A 19,319-nucleotide genomic window follows, 5' to 3' on the forward strand; every position below is an offset into this window, starting at 1 on the left:
AAGAACTGATTACCAAAAAAAAAAAAAAAAAAAGCAATTTGTGGCAAGAGCTAGTTGCCTGTACAAAAGCAGGAATGACTATGAGCCTCCGTTGTGAAGTCATAAGTCCTTGTGCCTGCCGCCTTCCTCAGGTGGGAGCACTTCAAGGGTGGGGTGCCTGGACCTTCTACACTTAGAGTCCTGTCATATTAGGACCACAGAAGACTGAGCCATTTAGGACCACAGAAGACTGAGCCATGTTGTCAGCAAATGTGTACTGATACCTACTGTGTGAGGCTCTGGTGAAGGTCTGCAATTAAGACCCATTCGTTCTTGGAGTGAACATTCTAGTGAGAACAGAGATGAGGTAGACAATTATGAGATGAGTCCAGCGATAAGGGGAATCGAGAGAATAAGTAGGGGAGTGGAGACACGAGTACCTTGCCCACTGGTCCAGGTGCCGCATGATCCAGTTCAGGTAAAAGAAGCAGAGATTTCAGGGACCTGCCCAAGGCTAGATGGCAACCAACTTGTCAGCCCTGCGCTGAGGTGGGAGCTCTCTTCCTGCAAAGCCAGTCTTTCCTTCTCAGCTTCTCCCACTGATAACTTGCCTTCCCTATCTCTATCGAGCCCTCAGGCCCAGGTCAGCACCCCGAGTCGGTCCCAGAACACCAGGGTGCCCTTCTTCCCCATCACCCCCAGCACCCAGCAGAAGCCTGGCAGGGCGGGGCCTCGAACACGCGCCGGCGCGTCCAGCAGGTGGCAGCAGTGAGCGGCCGCCCCCCCCCCCCCCCCCCCGCCCCTCGCGCTGCCAAGCCGCGAGCCCACACCATGGATGGCGAGCTCTCGGGTTTCGCCTGGCTCGCCCTGCCATCCCGGACCCCAGAGGGCCAGCAGGATTCATGAGCCGCTCGCAGGGGCCGGGGCTGGGACCTCTGGCTCCAGACGCTGGCCGAGAGGTGGGTCCCGGGGCGGGTCACTGCTCCGGAGGCCGGGCGGGGACGCGCTGCCCCCGCCCTGCCTCCCTGTGGTCCACACCCCCTTCGGGCTCCGCAGCCAGCGGAATGGGATAGTGCGGCGTGCGCGCGAGCCGGCGCTGCCAGTCCCGCTGCCGCCCGGGGTTCGGGTCCCAGGAGCCGGGCACCGGGCACCCGAGTCCTCCTCGCCTCCCCCGCCCCCCTGCTTCACCTGCGCTGCCCGTCCACTCGCCTTCAAGGCCAGCAGCCCCAGCCCAGACGGAGAGGGGCCAGCAGGGGGAGAGCGCACCTGAGGATACACAGCTGGCCCTGCCCTGCCTTTTCACCCCCAGGTGATGAGGCCGGGAGAACGGAAGATTTAAAGAGCTACCGGGGCCTCCGTATTGAATGAAAAACCCAGAGCGGAGACATCACCATGAACACGAGCAGTAAGTGGATCCTCCTCTCCTTTGCCATGGGAACAGGGATGGGGGCGGGAGGTGCAGGAGCCTGCGCCCCGCTGCCTGGAAAGAGGTAGAAAGCCGGCATCTGTGGGGACACCTGACTCCAGACTCTCTCCTTAGCGTTTCCGAGCTCCCTGGCACGGGGAGAGCTTTTAGGTCTGCCTTGTCGTGATGATTTTGCTAATGTTTAATCAGCGGCGCCGGTTGCCTCTGCCGGGAAAGCTGCTGTCTCCTTCTAGCCATGCCTGGAAAGCCTAGGAAGCAGCAATGTGGCCATTGTCTGACTAGGGGGCTGGCTCCCAGGAGACCTCCATGCCCAGGTCTGGAAATCCATAGAGGCCCTGCTTGTCCTGAGAAGAGCAGGGAGGCTCTGGGTGGGCCTGCACGGGCCTGGGATACCAAAGAGAAATTTGATAAACAAATCCTCATGAAACCACGTCCGGGGCCTCTCTAGTGCCCCTCAGTGCAGAGTGGCCCAGGCTGATTCTCCACCTACCTTCAGGCTGCTTAGCCTCAGAGAATGAAAGGGGAAAATCCTTTGAGCTCCAGCACGTCAGAGCAACAACTGCTTTGCAGAGCCTGGACCAGGCTTGGGCCTTGGTTACTGAGAAATGCACTTAGCAATCCAAGAAGGGACAGTCTGTCTCCAATTTAGTCTTCTGACTGTGGGCCCTGGATGGGCTACTGTAGCCTGGTCAATATCTTGAGAGGACATAACTGAGTTCAGATCTCACTCTCCTGGGCTTTTTGTCAGCTTAGCTTGTCCAGGTCACCTCAGCACCAAGGGGGACTGTTGAAACAGGGAACCAACCCCTGTAGACATCAGGCTGGGGACTGACTTTGGGTATTACAGCTCTGCATCTCTGATTGCTCAGCTGTGCCATTCAAAGGGCTGCATTAAAGACCCTTCTGATCTAAGAATAGACAACTTTTCATTTGGTTGTTTTTGTTTTCTGTAAAAGCTGGCACTTAGAGCAGGCAAAAAAAAAAAAAAATCAGCCCCTTAGCGAGTCTGTGTCCATCCTGGTTCCACTATCTCCTCGCACTCCCTCCATTTCAAGGCCGTTGGCATAGAGAAGAGGAAAACAAAACAAAGCCGCGGGGATGGAAATGAAATATAAGTATTTACTGTGTATTTGTGTGACTCAGCTCTGCTGTCTTCCTTTCTGTTTCACATAGCTATGCTAAGCGAGTGAGCCAGACTGGACTCCCTTTCCCTCTTAACAGCCAAAGAATTTTACCTCTCAGTCCACCGTCTGGAATGATACTTTGGCCTCATACCAGGCTCGGAGGGAGAAGAGCAAAAATCTTGTAGACCTCGTCACCTGCAGGGCATTTGTGTGCTTCCAGAAAAGTTAAGGTGTGGATTGCCTGCCACTCCTTAATCTGTCTAGGGAGGAAATGCCCTTTCGGGATTCTTTCCACAGTAACTGATAGATGAGAAGGATGGGTCTTCTGGTTTTCACGAAGCTAAGAAAGGCAATAGGCAACTGTCTCTGCCTTTTTACTCTCTCGTCCTGTTAGCAATACTGAGTATTTCAGGGAGAGAGAAATGGGTTTTCCTCTCTTTCTTTTTTCTTTTTTCTTTATTTTTGGGGGGAGCTCTTTGTGAGACAGGATCTCCCTGCAGCCCCAGTTGTCCTCCTCTTTCTTTTTTCAAGAAATAATGATCAATAAAGTTAAGTGTTGAGAATGACATGGATTGGAAAAATGCCATTATTTTAATTAGGGGGCTCATACCTTGCAAGAGTGAGGGGAAACAGGCAGTAGAATGGCCAGGGAGGCCAGGGAGCCACCAAACACCCCTAAGAGGGAACTGAACTCTCAGAGGAGACCCAGCTCTGGGACTGAGAACCACTCCATCACCCAGCGCCTCCCCAACAGGGAGAACCTGCAAAGCGGAGAAAGTAGAAATGAGCCCGCATAGGAGTAACAGGCATGGAGGCTTCAGGGCAGCGCATCCGCAGGAGGCCCTTGGCTGGTCTGACGGAAGCAAAAATGTTCCCACATCTCAAAAGATATGGAGTTATTAACCTCACTCACACAACTCTCGGGGTTTGCTTCACTTCTAGTTAAGTGGTCCTCACACCTCTGCCCAGTTACTGAGCTGGGCACGTGCCCTGCTGGCTTCCTCCAGCATCTCCCACTGTGGCTGTGAGATAGTATTACTGTTCCAGCTCAGTAGATGAGACTTTGTTATTACTGTTCAGCAGTTTCAAGTCATTTGGTTAGCTGTTGGATTATGAAAAGTCTGGAATGTGTGCTGCACTTGACAGTGCGTGCTGTTCCCAGTCAGCTGCCAACACTGAAGTTCAGGCAAAGCATGACTTGTTGTTCAGTTCCTAGCCAGTTCACAGTCACAGGAGACTGTGGTTTGGGGTGACTGTAGGAGCTGCGAGAGCCAGGCATTGTGGCATGTGCCTATAATCACGTGCTTGTAATCTAGAGGCCGAAGTGGGGGGATTGCCAGGGCTACAGCATGGGAGCCTCTCAAAAAGAAAAGAATTGGTGGAGCTAGGGCCTGGGTCAGAGGGTGTGGAGCTCGGTTCTTCTTCTCTTATTGGCTATGTGGTTTTCCAGCACGCTGTCTCATTTGCAGAAAGTAGAATGGAATGGACACTCCGTGTTGGACCTTTTTTTAGACAGGGCCTCACTATGTGGCCCTGGCTGACCTGGATGGAACTCTCTATGTAGACCAGGCTGGCCTCGAATTCACAAAGATCGGCCTGCCCCTGCCTCCTGAGTGCTGGGATGCTGGGATTAAAGGTGTGCACCTCCATGCCTGGCATAGATAGGTATTAGAATTTCGTAAATTCAGAATATAGAAATTTAGAATTTCTAAAATATAGAGTGAAGTGCCTTATCTGTGGACACAGCTGCCATCATGTCAGTGACAGGTGATCAGGTTGTCAGTGTCACTCTGCTGGTCATTGGACCGTTGTCTCCATTAAATTAACTTGGGACATTAGCAAATGGCCAGTCGGTCTCTTGGATATCACCCCTTTATCATGAATTGAGAAGCATACCTGAGGGGTGAGTTTTGAGGATTAAGTGGAATTATAAGAAAATGTTTTGTAAACATGTATAAATTGTTTTTATTAATAAAATTATTTCTTACATGACAAAAACAAGACAGTGGGGCTGGAGGGATGGCTCAGCAATTAGGAGCACTGACTGCTCTTGCACAGGACCCAGATTGGATTCCCAGTACCCATAAGGCAGTTAACTACTATCTGTAACTCCAGATCCAGGGGATCCGATGCCCTTTTCTGGCCTCCTTGGGCATTGCATGACATGGATGCACTTATATACATGCAGGGAAAACACTTCTATACATAATTTTTTAATTTAATAATAATAAAAAAACAAGTACTAAGTAATTTCTCAGTGTGGCTTTTCAGTTTCATCAGGATCCTTTCTTCTGAAATCTTGCTGAGTATTACCAAGATGCTTGGAAGAAAGGCAATTCTAGAGCTGGTGGTGGGGTGGCAGAAAGAACTAGGGGATGTAACAGCTGGGGCTTGCTCTCGGAGCTGTGGAGAAAAGAGGACCTCCCTCACCAGAGAAATTTTTACATGACCCCGTGTGTGTGTGTGTGTGTGTGTGTGTGTGTGTGTGTGTAACTATGTAATAGGTTTGCAAATAAAACATTCATTGAAAATAAAACCATAAAGCAATTTATTTTAAAGCAATTCTTGGGTATACATATGAGTACTATAAATTTACTATTTATTGAGGACTAAAGCAAATTTGCATACTAAGATGGATGTGTTTATTTATTTTTACATAGTCAATTAAACTTTGGTTGAATATTTTATACTGCAGGAAAAAGACTATCTTCAATACTTTTCAGAGTTGGTTGATATTTTTATTTTATTTTTTAATATATTTTATTTGTAATTTTTTAGTTTATGTGTATGACTGTATTGCCTGCATGTGTGAGTGAGTGCACCTGTGTCATGCAATGCTCACGGAGGTCAGAGGAGGGCATTGGATTCCCCTAGAACTGGAGTTACAGATGGTTGTTAGCCACCATGTGGGTGCTAGGACTCAAACCTGGGTCCTCTGCAAGAGCAGCCAGTGTCTTAATTGCCGAGCCATCTCTTCAGCCTCAAATTTTTATTTTATAATGATCAATTCTGAAAGTGCCACCTCACATAAATATGTAGTACAAAATTGCGGAACTATATTTAGGGCCATTTCAGAAGTGGTTGAAAATTCTGTTCCAATCCAAAGCATAAATTTGACAATTGTTACATGAAAGTCAAATCAACAACTCAAACAGCAATTTTTAAAATCAAACATAACACAACACAATCCAAAAATTGTACTAATTTGGTATTTACATGTTGAAGAATAATAGGAGGAAAATGTTGAAAGTCTTTTGTTTTCCATAATTAAACCATTATGTTTCTAGAAGAACAGAAAAGTCTGTATGTACAGTGGAAACACTGCAGCTCCTGACATACAGCAGTCTTACATCTAGCGGGTCTTTCAGGCAGCATTAGTTGGCATCATGTGTCATAGTGGCACATATAGTTCAAAGAACCAAGAAACCATGATGCAGCACAGGTGAGCCCCGCCAGAAACACCAAGCTCGTTACCATTTCTTTTGAACTAATATCTGGCCACTGTGTATTCAGAAGCCTTTTCCACTGTCAAATTTTCACAATCCCTATATTCAGTTACATGGCCCCATATAGGTTAGTCCCACAGCTTCCGAGCTATGTCCTAGAGGATGGACAAGTCTTCAAAGGCAAGAGTAGGCCAAGCAGGGCTAAGCTCCTACCAACTCCTACATTCCATTGGGTGAAGAATTCAGAGGAAAGGAAGGAAAACAGGCCATCACTGCCCCTGGCTTCCACGAGCTGGCTCCACCACCTAGCTTTCTCTCCTACACACTGCCAGTTGAATTCCAGGGGTCATTTGTCTCCTGGCCCACAGAGGCAACCCCTAACTGTCTGTCCTCATCCCCTTGGTGGTTCCCCCCACATTCACTCTGCCATATCCACTGTAGCACCTCATGTCATCTGGTGCTGGCCTGCTCATCAGCCCCACCTGTTCAATATGCACCATTCTGTGTCTTCACGTGTTTGCCTCTTTCCATCTCTCAGGGTGCATGCTCCTACAGACATCACTTAGGTTAGGCTTTTCCACACCACACTAGCCTCTCTGCCACTCCCATGCTTCACCCTGCTGGTCTTCTCACTCTCCCAAGCTAATGAAGCTTTCCTCAGCCCCATAGTCCAGCTAACAGCTCCCTGGATGTGGTTCACAGGCTCAGAGCTTGGTCTCCATCATCATATACTCATCCATATGGTCTCAGCGTTGAAACCCATTCTGCAGACAGTCAGTTCCATATGGGCTATGGTGTGTAGCCTGTGGCAATGACACTCTCTGGGATGTTTCCTCAATCTGGTTCCCACACTGCTATTTTTCATGAATGCAGATCATTTGCTCTCACAATCTAGAGCCATGGGGTACCATCTATCAAATGTACATGTTCTCAGGCAACGCTGACCTTTATTGATTCTCTGTTTAAGTTCCTGCATTGATACCAGGAGCTCCAAAATGGAAAGAGACTGAGTTGACCCCAGAGTGCTTGAGGCCCTGAATACCAGAGCCAGTTCTATGTCCAGTAAAATGTCATGTTCTTCACTTGAGTCAGAAATACAGAGCTCCCAGATATTGTGTCTTTCCTGGGTGCAGGACTCAGGAACGGCTCATCCTCAAGGCGGGATGAGCACCCTGCACACTGAACAACGCTCTCGGTGCCCTTTCTCATGGACTGGCACGCAAGCAAATTATATTTCCTTTGTTGGAGAGTATTCAGGAATCATATAACCCCACAAGAGTGTCGCTAGCAGGAAGAAACTTAGCTCTGGGGTATGGATTCCTAAATTCAAATTCAGAATTATTGTGTACTCTGTGAGCTCAGGTGCAATAGACTATGTCTGCACTGTGGTCAGTGAAATACCTAAGGTCAAAGTTCCTGTGAGGTCCAAGTGAAATGAGAAGCTCATGGGTGTTGAATCTCGGTGAGCAGGGGTGAATCTGAAGTTGGTCACTGAGTAAAGGTTCTGAAATGATGGTGTAATCAAAGCCAGTATCTCAGAAGAATATTTTCCTTTAGAAAATAGACCACATGGCCTGCCACTTGCTTGTAGTGTGGCAGGGAAGGACAGAGAAAGATTCTACAGGGAACAGAAGGGCAGGATGAGGGAAGTTTGAGAGATGGATTCTTCACAGGTGTGTGGGAAGCGTGCAGGTCCACAAACAAGGAGAAAAACAATGGCCCAGGACTGGGAGACTAGTAACAGCCTCTCTGGGATGGTATTCAGACTGACAGGTGGAAGGAAGAAACCAGGAGATCCAGCTAGCTGTTGGGTACGCACTGCTTGACAGAGTCTATCCTTAGCTTAAAGATGGCAACAATCTAAGTTCCAGAGGAGCCAAGAAGAAAGAATAGCCTTTTCTCCCCCTCTTCCCTCCCTTGGGTTCACCCCAGTGGCCCAGTCCCACCAGAAGCCACAGAACAAGAAAGGCCAGCTTCCCAGGGCCTCACAGGGCCTCACAGGACCCAGAGCAGGATGGGAAAAGAGACAGGTAGCAAGGGCTAGCAGACACCAACACAAGATATCATACATTTCAAGGATAGAGTTGGTTGATTTAAAAACAAACAAATAAAAATAGTGCTTCTTTGGGCTGGAGAGATGGCTCTGTGGTTAAGAGTACATATTACTCTTGCAGAGGACCCAAGTTTGATGATTCCCAGCACCCATGTCAGGTGCCCATAACTCCAGTTCCAGGGGGCTCCAATGCTTCTGGTCATCTCTCTGGCACCTGCACTAAAGTATACACACATACACACACACATACACACACACACACACACACACACACACAATTAAGAAGAAAATCCATCGTTTTAAGCAAACAGTGCTTCTCGAATGAAGCAGCTGTTGACAATGGTCCCTTGACACTAAGGGGGCCCAGAGGAATGTTGTAAATAACCATTTTAAATTATCCTAAATGAATATCACATCTGAAAATCACAATGTGATTTCAAGAGCCCTTGGGTTGCATAAAGGAAGTGATATCAGTTTTCTTATCTGGCAAATGCATCATCTTGCTGAGATAGCATCTGCTGTGGTGATGGTCAACCCCTGGCTTTCAGCCAATGTTCATCAGATTCCATTGTTAATGGACAGAGAACACCAGAAATGTGTAAGCTGATTAAAGTGTCGTCCTGTAGTTCTTAAGGGCATGCTGGACTTAAATTGCTGGATTTAAATTCGCTCCTTGCCGCTTACTTGCTGTGTGCCCTTGAGTGAGCTGCTTACCTTCGCTCTACCCCAATTCCTCTCCTCTAAAATAATCACAGGGGTAAAGAATATTGGTAGGAATTCTGTCAGAGAATTGTGAAGAATAAGTAAGTCCACTGTGGTAAATTGCTTAAAATGATGCCCAGCACATACTAAGTGATTATAAAATGAGTGAAAAGAAATAGAGTATCTTAGTTTGCTAGGGTTTCCTGGCCAACTGTTACATACTGATGCCTTGAACAGCAGAGATGTGTTGCTTCACAGTTTTTGCGACTACAAGTCCAACGTCAAGGTGCTGGCATAGCGAGTTCCTTCTGCTGGGTGTGAGGCCCAGACATCTCCTGGCTTATGTGGCTCTTCAGATCTTCCAATTCTGTGGTGTATGTGTCCAGATTTCACTTTTTGATAAGGACACCAGCCACAGGGGTTAGGACTGCCCTTGTGATTCACTTTAACTTGGTTATCTCTATAAAATCTATCTCAAAGTGAGGTCACATTCTGAGGAAGCAGGTATTGGGATCTCCAGATATGAATCTAGAGGGGACCACAAGTTAAACCCTCGTACCATGTCTGTTATAGAAAAGCATTCAGAAAGAAGACCTTCCTGTAGGTTGGTTTCCCCAAGCATCAGCCAGTCCCTAGGGCGTGTGTAGGATGCTGACAGGTAATATGAAACATGAATGTAACGAAAGCTCTATCTCTGGTTATTGATGTTTAAACACTCATTTTACCATCCCTCACCAGAAAGGTAGACCTGTTGGGCTGGGGATGTAGACCAGTTCACAGAGTACTTATCTGGCATGCACCAGAGTCTGAGTTGGATCTCTAGCACAACATATACCAGGAATATGATAAACACCTGTAACCACAGCACTCAAGAAGTACAGGCAAGAGGATCAAAAGTTCAGGGTCATCTTCAGCTACATAGCAAGGTGGAGTCCAACCTGGGCTATATAAAACCCATCTCAAAAAAAAGGGGGGGGAGAGAGGGGAGAGAGGGGAGAGAGGGGAGAGGGAACGAGAGAGAGAGAGAGAGAGAGAGATTAAAAGATTAAACTTCATGCTATTCACACACAGGAAGTTCCCCACAAGGGAGGACCAGAGGCAGTTTAGCATGTCCATTTTCAGTTTGCTGAGCACACATCCCACACCCACTCAGGTCATTATGCAATTGTGGTATTTCAGTAGTGTAAGAAAGTTTACAGGCATGGCACTAGTCTCCAGTCTGCTTAGCTCCTGGTAATGTCCAAAAAGAGAATAAAAATTGGATTATGCGTTAACTCAGTAATTGTTTGCTGAAAACTAGGTCTACACCAGACATGACACCAGTAGCTGACAATACATATAACCAGAATGGCCCTGGCTGTCATGGGCTGTACACATAGGCTGTTTGGCCCTGGTGGTGGCATGAGGGCACATTTGCCCTGTATTGAATTTTTAATAAATTTGAATTTTTTTGCCAAATAAAAATTGGGATTTCTTGCTCCTCTTAAAAACAAAAGAAAACTGGAAGATTCTGAAGCCTTGGATTCTATTTATTTGTTGTTTGTCTGTTTCCTGCATGACCACAGTCAATATGATTCTTAGTTTTGGGTGGGCTATATATGAATGAGTCTATCTTTGACCACAGTTGCCCCTGCTTTCTATTAATATTTCTGTTACCTTGACAAGGTGTTTGAATTTTCATAGCCTAGACTAGTAGATGATCCATCCAGCACCAATCGTGGAGAGGGCATTTCTCCACAGAAATGGAGACACTGCAGCTGGTCCATGATGCTTGTGGGAGAATGTTCTGCCTGGAGCTGGCAATGGATTAACCTTGCGGTACTATTAAAGTTCCCTTGAAGGGAGTAAAGCCCTATACTAGGTCCTTATTTCCCTAGCTGACATATCCCCAGAAAGGGAATATCTTACGTTGAGCAAATAGCAGAACAAACAGTGCCCTCCTGAAGGACAGCTTCGCTTCCAAAGAACCTGGTGGTAGGATGCGGGGCCAAGAGCAGAGGAGGCTGTGCTGAATCAGTGACCCCCAGTGCTCCAAACAAGCCATCCTGAGAGGCATTCTTGAGGGCTGTTCCAGTAGTGTTGTGACATAGAGAACATGTCAGGAGTGATGGCTGAGAGGCCACAACAGTGGTTCCATGTAGCTACAGGTGGTCTTTTAGAACATAACTTCTGTGGAGGGCTCATTCTTCCCTATCCCCTGGGGAAGTTCACAGAAAGTAAAGCATGGTACCTGTCCGTCACATAGAAGTTTCTCAAATGATAGCTGATGAATGAACTCATTAATGAAAAGCCCACGCACTCCTAAACTCTTCAGTACAGATGATGGTGTCCCTAATTAATGCTATCATCATTGTTCTGAAAAGCTAAGTTTCTTACCCAGACACCCTCAAATCTCTTTAAATTCAACCTAAAATTTAATAAACTTATTATCTTAAGTAAAACAAGTTATGTCAACTCACATGCCTTCAGTGAATGAATATAGTATCTACCCAGTCTCTAAGGCAGTGGTTAGGTGGTCCACTTTGTCATTTCCCTTTCCTCCACTCTCCTGTCCTACTTCCAAATGAGTTGAATTCCCCCATCCTCACCCACAGTGGTTCTTCACATTCATGTCCCCAGGCACAGCAGCCATCAGGGAAGGAGGATGTGAGGCCGGGCTGATCTTGGTTCACTGAAGGAAGCCCTGAGCACTGTGAACTGCTGGCAAATGTGATTCAGGTTGTGTGGACCACAGATCAGAGCACCACTGCAGAATCCTGGTTAGGTTCTGTTCCCAGAAGCACTATGGTAGGGAGGGACAGTAATCGACTGTTGCCTGCTCAGAAAGAAATGACCAGAACAGTGGAGGATGCAAAGCCTGCTAGGGAGTAGGAAGACACTACAATCAGCACCACATGTTTGTCCAGTTCTGCCCTGGACTGTCCTCAGTAATTTCAGTGGAGCACAAGCCGGACGAAGGCACAGGCAGGCTACATATTGTTGCAGGGTGCTCCGTGGTGGTGGTTACTGCTTATGTACGTGTGCACCAGCCCCGCCCCCGTCTCCCGGCAGACTCCCACTCCCCACTGGCAGTATCCTTTCCAAAGCTGCTTCCTTGCATCTGATTAATTTTGTGCGAAGCACAGGTCTTTCTCCGCAGGCTATTCGCACTTGCCCTCACCGGCAGAGCCAATGAGACGGCTGCTTTGCAGTAGTCTAATGACACAGTTGATCTATTTTAAGCACCTGAAGCGTACTCCACCGAGTGCTGCAAGCTGCTCTCAGCGTGCAGGAACACGGCTGCCCGAGGTCTGCTCCTGCATTTTGAGATCTGGGAAACTGCCTGGGAATCCCGGCCCTGCTGTCCGAGAATGGACTAAGGCATCTGTGGGATTTGATATTTTCACAATCAGCATGGACGGAGAATTTCCTGTGATGTCAGGATTATAAGGTGCAGGAACCTCTGCTAACCATAAATCCCTCTTTCAAAAGGCATACACAGAGCTGAGACTGTCACACGTAAGAGACCTGAGAGGCAGTATTTACGAAACAAAGAGAAACCCAGCCTCTATCAGTTCTCTGAGGAACACCTCTATGTTATGTTGCATCTCACCACTCATCACAGACCTAACACAATCCATAACTATGTTCATTAGCTCACTGACTTCCTTTCTATCTCATCCCTTCGGAGAAGTCCCACAATGGCTGTGTGATAGACCCTCCTTGCTTTGTTCTGCTTAGCCCTCTGTTCGGACACAGACTGATGCCGTTTATGAAAGCACATGGAACAGAACATTTCCCCTTCCCCCTTCCCATGCATTAGTCCACTCAAACCTCAAAAAAATCCTTTGGGGTGAGCACTATATGTTACCCTCAATTCACAGAAAAGGAAACTAGCTCAGAGAAGAGACAGTTGGCTCCAAACTCAAATTTGAAACAAGTGATGGAGCCTGGAGCAAATATATAAAAAGATTAATTTCCTCCTTTTGCATAAAAAGAAAATGAGGTTCACAGGTAAATCACCTGGACAGGTATTACAGGCTAGAAGGCGGTGGCTTAGGTTGCCACCATGTCCATCAGACTGAAGCCACATTTCCTCTTCCTGCTCCTCCTCTTCACCATCTTTCACAGTTTTCTGTGGTTGGGTGTTAGTCTTGCAGTTAGATACACGAGTCCTATTTGCTCATTAGTTCAGGCAAAGAAACAAATCCCTAGTCTACACAGCAGTGATGTTCCAGGCACTTGAGATGCACAGGACAGAGAGCCCAACCAAATATCACTTCCTTCCAGTTTGTCAACAAGGGAGAGGCACAGGCAAGGGAGACTGTACTACGGGGAAGACATCAGGTGGAGAGTGAAGTAGACGGCAGGCCTGCATCCTTTGGAAGGCTGAAAAGGTACCATTCAACCTACACCTCAAGGGAATGACTGAACATGCTAGGTCAAAGAGAAGGGGCAGAAGGACTTGTTTATTCTCATGGGCAAGAATCCCATAACCCCTAAATGCACAACCATGAGCCTGGACTTTGGCTAGGAACTGGGGTACAGCAACATAAAAAGTGACCCTTCCCATATTTAGGGAAGGGTCAGGAAGACCGTCGTGTGTGTGCATGCTGTACAGAACATGTGTCAATACATAGCATAGAGGGAAATAAGGCTGGAGGGTTGGTGAGGATCCAGTCTTTGAGCATTTGGGATGCCAGGCTAAGAAGTGTGTTACAGTTGATAGCGAGTGAAGAGACATGAGAGGGTTTGAGCTGAGGAGTGACATGACCGGAGTTGTACATTATTTAGGAAGATCTGCAACACCTACCTGATGCATTGCCGAGCCGGGGGTAGTGAGATGTTGTCAGTGTGCAACAGCGCATAGGAGTGGGTGAGGGGGAGAGCATGGAGGCCATGGCGCTGTTGCTTCCAGTGCAGTACTGTCTGCGTCCCCGTCCTTGTGCCTACCAGTGGACCCATTATCTGAGTCTGCTTTCTGATTCTATGCAAACTGATACCTTGAAAACTAGGTCACTGACCTAATCAAGAAACCTAGACAGTGGTAAGTGCTGGAGTTACAGAGTCAGAAGCCCAGGTTCAAATTCCAGCTGGGAATGGCACTTGCTAGCTGTGTCACCTACAGTGAGTTTCATTCTCTCTCCCCATCCACACGTTCGAGAGTAAGAGGTGAGCGTTGAGTGAAAGAGTAGATGTGGGATGCTTAGCACAGAGCTTGGCACATGGCAGGCGCTCAAGAAGATAGTGACAAAGGGATGAAACACAGTATCATTACGTGGTACTGTTATGCCAGTCGCCTCCTCATTATCCCAGTGGGAAAAAGGAACAGAGGCACGCACTTATAACACAGGACTCAGCTGTTAGTTGACAATTAAGAAACACTTTATTATTTGTCAGACCCCATTCTAAACACTTTCCATTACTTTTTTAATCCCCAGGCATGAGCCAGGGATCACACTGGTTTTTAGTTGAATGGGGATAATGTCATATTGGACCAGGGGCTGGCAAACATTTTCCGGTGAAAGGCCAGATAATAAATATTTTGGCCTTTCCAGGCCAAGCAGTCTGTTAACATAAAAGCAGGCAGCATGTGGAAGGACTGCTAAAACCCTGCACTAATCAAAATTTGTTTACAAAACTAAAATTAGAGGATGATTTGGACCTTGGATTATTTTTCTATAGTGGATAAGCTTGAAGGTCTCTTCCAACATTGACGTTTCAAAGCAAAATGATAACAAAAGAATTCCTAATCCTTCTAAGTAGAGGATGTTGCTTAAGCCAGACTCATTTGGGACTGGATGTCAGTGACAATATTCCACGTCAATATTTAAGTATCAAAAGCAAAGTCTTCTACCCCTTCACTCTCCCCTCACATTCTTTACTCAAAGCCCACGTTCTCTTATGATGAACTGTAGTCAATGTATTTGACCAGTGTGTTTTACCATCAGGTTCTAGTTTGATTTTCTCTTGTTGCGATGTAAACAGCATGGCCAAAGCAACTTGGGGAAGAGTTTATCTGGCTTACACTTCCTAGGCACCCTCATTAAGGGAAGTCAGGACAGGAATTCAAGGTGGGAGGCTAAAGGCAAGAACAAAGGAGGGATGCCTTACTGGCTCATGCTCAGATAGCTTTATAATGCAGCCCAGATCCATGGGGATGGTGCTACCCACCTTAATCATCAATCAAGACAATCTCTCACAGACATGGCCACAAGCCAATCTGATCTGGGAAATTCTTCAGTAGAGACCCCCTCTTCACAGGTGACTCTAGGTTATATCAAACTGACAATAAAAACTACCCAGCATACCATGGCCTCTTAATTTTTGGCAAGAATTTAGCCCTATCTCCCTGTAGTGCTAATATGCTGTCAGTGTAGCATTCTCCTTCTCCTCCAGGAGATGGCACCTGACCAGGCTAACCAATCAGAGTAGCCCATCTACCTCAATACAAGATTTGTTCTTCAGTGGAAAGTAAACCCAAGATAGGCCAAAGCATTGCCTGGAATCAGTGAGGAAGGTACTTAGAAGATGAAGTGTTCACTTCATGAAGTTGCTGAGTTGAGATGATGGTATGGAGACACCAGTGGCCATTTTGTCTAACAAAAGTCTGAAAAATAAAATCATAGCTGTGACCATATAGGGAAGCCCCCGAATCCAGCCATACCTGGAGCCAAAGCTAACTCCACCCCAGGCCTCCCTGTTGCAAGAACCAGCAAATCCTATTCTTTCTTCAACTAATTTCAATTGGATTCCTGGAAACTAGTCCTGAAAGGATCCCAACATGGAAAACTGGATTATGAACCACTTATTTCACTCATAACAATTTCCAGTAATTAAAATTCTATCCATCTTTAGGATAAAATACTCTTCAATACAAGTGGTTCTCATCCACTTCTGAAGTTATTTTAACCTGTAATTTTATAGCGTCAGTTGTCAATTTAACACACCTGGGAAGAGAGAGCCACAACTGAGGAATTTTCTCTGTTGGATTGGCCTGTGGTCATGTCCATGGGGCATTTTCTTGATTGCTGATTGATGTAGGAGGGCACAGCCTACTAGGTACCATCCCTGGGCAGGTAGGTCTGGCTTATATAAGGAAGGCACTTGAGTGAGCCAGAGAGAATAAGCCAAGAAGCAGCTTTCCTCCATGGTTCCTGCCCTGACTTCCCTCAGTGATGAACTGTGATTAGAGCAACAGAAAGCAAATTCGAAAGGAAATTGGTACCAGGAGTGGGTGTTGCTGTGATGGACCTGACCGTGTTGTTTGGGGTAGGACTATGGAAGCATTTTGGAACTACACAGCTGGACTTTGGTTTTACCTAAGTGTAGTTGTTTTTATGCCCTAATTCTTCCCCTTGGAGTAAGAAAGTATTTAATTTGTGTTTTGTTTTGTTTGGTTTGGTTTTGTTTGACACACAGTCTCCCTGTAGCCCCAGCTGCCCTGGAACTCACTATGTAGACCAAGCTGGCCTCAGTCTCACAGAGATCTGCCTGCCTCTGCCTCCTGAATGCTGGGATTAAAAGGCATATGGCCACCACATCTAGTGTATTTGACCTGTTTTTGATTTACAATAGCCCACAGTTAAGAGACCCAGGATTATTTTTTTAACCATTGGAATTTTTAGAAGACTATGGGAATTTTTAAAAAGCTGGACTGTTTTATATTGTGATATTAATATTAGCGTGATATCTTGGGGACAAGAAAGGAAAGGTTATAGTTTAAAGTGAAGTGTTTATGTGTCAAAGTTGACAAGGGATGGAATATCATAGTTACCAACTTGACACACCCTGGAAGAGGGGATCACAACAGAGGAATTTCCTCCATCAGTAAGCAGCTTTCCTCTGAGGTCTCTGTTGAAGCCTCCAGCCTTCTGCCTTGAGCTACTGGCCTTATTTCCCTTGATGATGGGGTGTAACCTATAAAATGAAACAAAGCCTTTCCTCCTCAAGTTGCTGCTGGTCATGGAGTTTATCCCAGCAACAGAAAAGTAAACCAGAACCATGTCCTCTTCTAAAGTCCTTGTTTCATTAGAATATTTGGTTAAAACATTCTTCTGGAAACAGCTCATTTGCTGTAAATCAACATGGTTTCTTGGTGCACTTCTTGGTGCCTCTCCTAAATTCAAAGCTCCTTGATGGTAGGAATTGTGTCAGTCAGTTGTGACTGTGCCTACTTCCCACTGCAAGCCCCATGCCGTGGGGAAGCAGGGAATCCCTGTGTACCCTGAACTGCAGACACATGACATATGTCAAATGCACATTAGAGGAAATCCAACTTAACTGAAAGCTACCAGAAGTACTACTTAGATGGAGTGCTAATGCAGAGAGGTTCACAAATATTTTTTGACATTAAAAAGGAGCCCTCAGGCTGGGTGTGGTGACACACACACACCTTTAATCCAGCACTCAAGTTTCAGGAAAAGTGGGGCTACAGAGAGACCCTATCTTTAAAGGGGTAGGGGAGGTCTCTGGTGACCTGACTATGGCTACATGGATGTGTAGGATATTTTGAGTTATATCCCTAAGATCTGGAACGTTTGGGCAGGATATGCCACAAAAAAGTTAAAAAGGAAAATAAAGGTCCTTATACCTGACAAGTATGCCTATTACTAGTCCTATTACAGGATCTCTGTTAACTCAATACATAAAGCTTGATTTGAAATAGATCACAGACCTAAATAAGCTGAAAGCTGAGATTATATGACTTCTAGAAGAAAATATGAGGGTATTTTGTGACCTCAACGTAGGCAATGACTTCCTTGAACACTAAAATCAGGTTAAACAACCTGTTAAGAATCCTAAATACCCCAGAAGGTATCAGGTAAGTGGTCAGCAGGTACCCTGGAAAGGACCTCAACATCATTCATTGCTGGTGAAATACAATTTGAAAACAACTGTACACACCCACTCAGGTGGCTAACATTTCTTGCATATTCCTGGTGGAAGTTTAATAGTGTCATAAAATTTCATATCTACCTGTGATCCACAATGCCTTTCTTAGCTGTATACTCATGTGAGAAGAAAACATATATCTGCATGAAGATTTATGCAAGAATGTTCCTGGCATCTCAATTCATAATAGCCCAGAGCCAGAAACAGCCCAAATGTTCATCAGCAGACAAATGGATAAGCAGATCCTGTTCCATTTACACAATAGATTACACCTAGCAAGAAAAAGTAACAACCTATTGATACATACCACATGAATTAATGGAAGAAGCTGGTAAATAGACAAGTCGGACGTGAGAGTACAAACTGCTTTCATTTACATGAAGTTCAAGAACAGGCAAATCTAATAATAGAGATGGCACTATCGTGTGGATCTGAGTTGAGATCCACAGCACTCACTTTACAAAAAAAAGCCAATCACAACTGTACACATCTGTAATTCTAGCACAAGAGAGAAACAAGGTGGACCCATGGAGCTTATTTGAACAACCGACTTAAACAATTAGTAAGATCTGGATTCAGTGAGAGACCCCAACTCAAAAACAAGGTGGAAAGTGGTGGAGGAAAGCATTGTTATCAACTAATGGTGACTGACATCACTGACATCAACTTCTGGCCTCCACATTCACATGCACACACGTGCAATATACATGTATATTGTGCACACACCCAGGAACATATATACAAAAGAAAAATAACAAAGTTTTATTTTGATTAGAAGATTGACTAACTGCAAAAAGTCACAGTGAATTATCTGGAGAGATGGAAATATCCCTTATCTTGATTATGACTTTGCTTGTATATTTATCAAAACTTTTTGTAAGATCTGTAAATTTAGTTTTGTAAACTGTACCAAATTTCAATGGGTATATGTGTGTGTTTATGTGTGTATATGTGTGTGTCTGTGTGTAAATGTATCTGTGTTTATTTGTGTGTGTCTGTGTGTATGTTCGTATGTCTCTGTGTCTGTGGGGGTGCATGTGGGGGACTATAACATGTATGTATGACAATGTGGGTGCATGTGTGTCTGTGTATATCTGTGGGTGTGAGTGTGGGTATATGTGTCATTCTTTGGGTGTGCATACATGTGATTATCCCCTTAGAGTCCTGGTCTTAAAAACAGAACTGACTTCAGATCTCAGCTGTCTTGATAACTCTGTGGTCTCTGAAGTTAGTGTTCTCATCAGGCCCATCCTGTCAGCCTAGCTTATCTCAAAGGGCTAATTAGACTATAATACCTATAAAAATCTACTATTGATTGGTAGGCAAACCTTTCAACATTGTGCATTTCCAGAGCCTCCTGAGCAACTTGTGCCATTCTCCCCTGCCCTGATATCCTACCCACACTGACCCCCTGGAACTTATTGTGTTCTCCAGCTTCAGGGTCCCTGTATGTGTTCTCCCTCCAGCTGGATTGTTCTTACCCTGGTCTTCTATAGCTGGCTCCTTCCCATCTTTTTGGTCTCAGCTGGAATACTTCCCTTCCTCCATTCTTGATTTCCTTCATTCTATTGTCCTATTTAGTAAATATCTGTTTAACTGCTTGTGGTAGATCTTTCGCATGGAATTATGAACTCCCAGTGCCCAGGAAACACAACTGTTTTTACTCACTACTGTATTCCCAATCCCTAGCACATAGAAATTACCCAGTAAATAGT

General features: G+C 45.7%; 1 protein-coding gene across 11 annotated transcripts in view; it reads left to right on the forward strand.

Annotated features, from left to right (window-relative positions):
• Positions 1 to 715: 715 nt before the first annotated feature.
• Positions 716 to 19,319, forward strand: part of Ablim3 (actin binding LIM protein family member 3) — a 138,895-nt gene continuing 120,291 nt past the window's right edge. For 5 of the 11 annotated variants that reach the window (XM_008837895.2, XM_008837896.2, XM_008837898.2 and 2 more), the window contains exons 1-2: positions 716 to 938; positions 1,289 to 1,384. In XM_008837895.2, coding sequence (XP_008836117.1) covers positions 1,372 to 1,384 — 13 coding nt within the window. In that variant the 5' untranslated portion in view covers positions 716 to 938; positions 1,289 to 1,371. Of the gene's footprint in view, positions 1,385 to 19,319 lie in introns of all 11 variants that reach the window. The other 6 variants (XM_029565825.1, XM_029565827.1, XM_008837899.2 and 3 more) reach the window with 4 other exon arrangements.

Source organism: Nannospalax galili, unplaced genomic scaffold, assembly GCF_000622305.1.
Source record: "Nannospalax galili isolate Female #2095 unplaced genomic scaffold, S.galili_v1.0 scaffold19, whole genome shotgun sequence".
Taxonomy (NCBI): Eukaryota; Metazoa; Chordata; class Mammalia; order Rodentia; family Spalacidae; genus Nannospalax; species Nannospalax galili.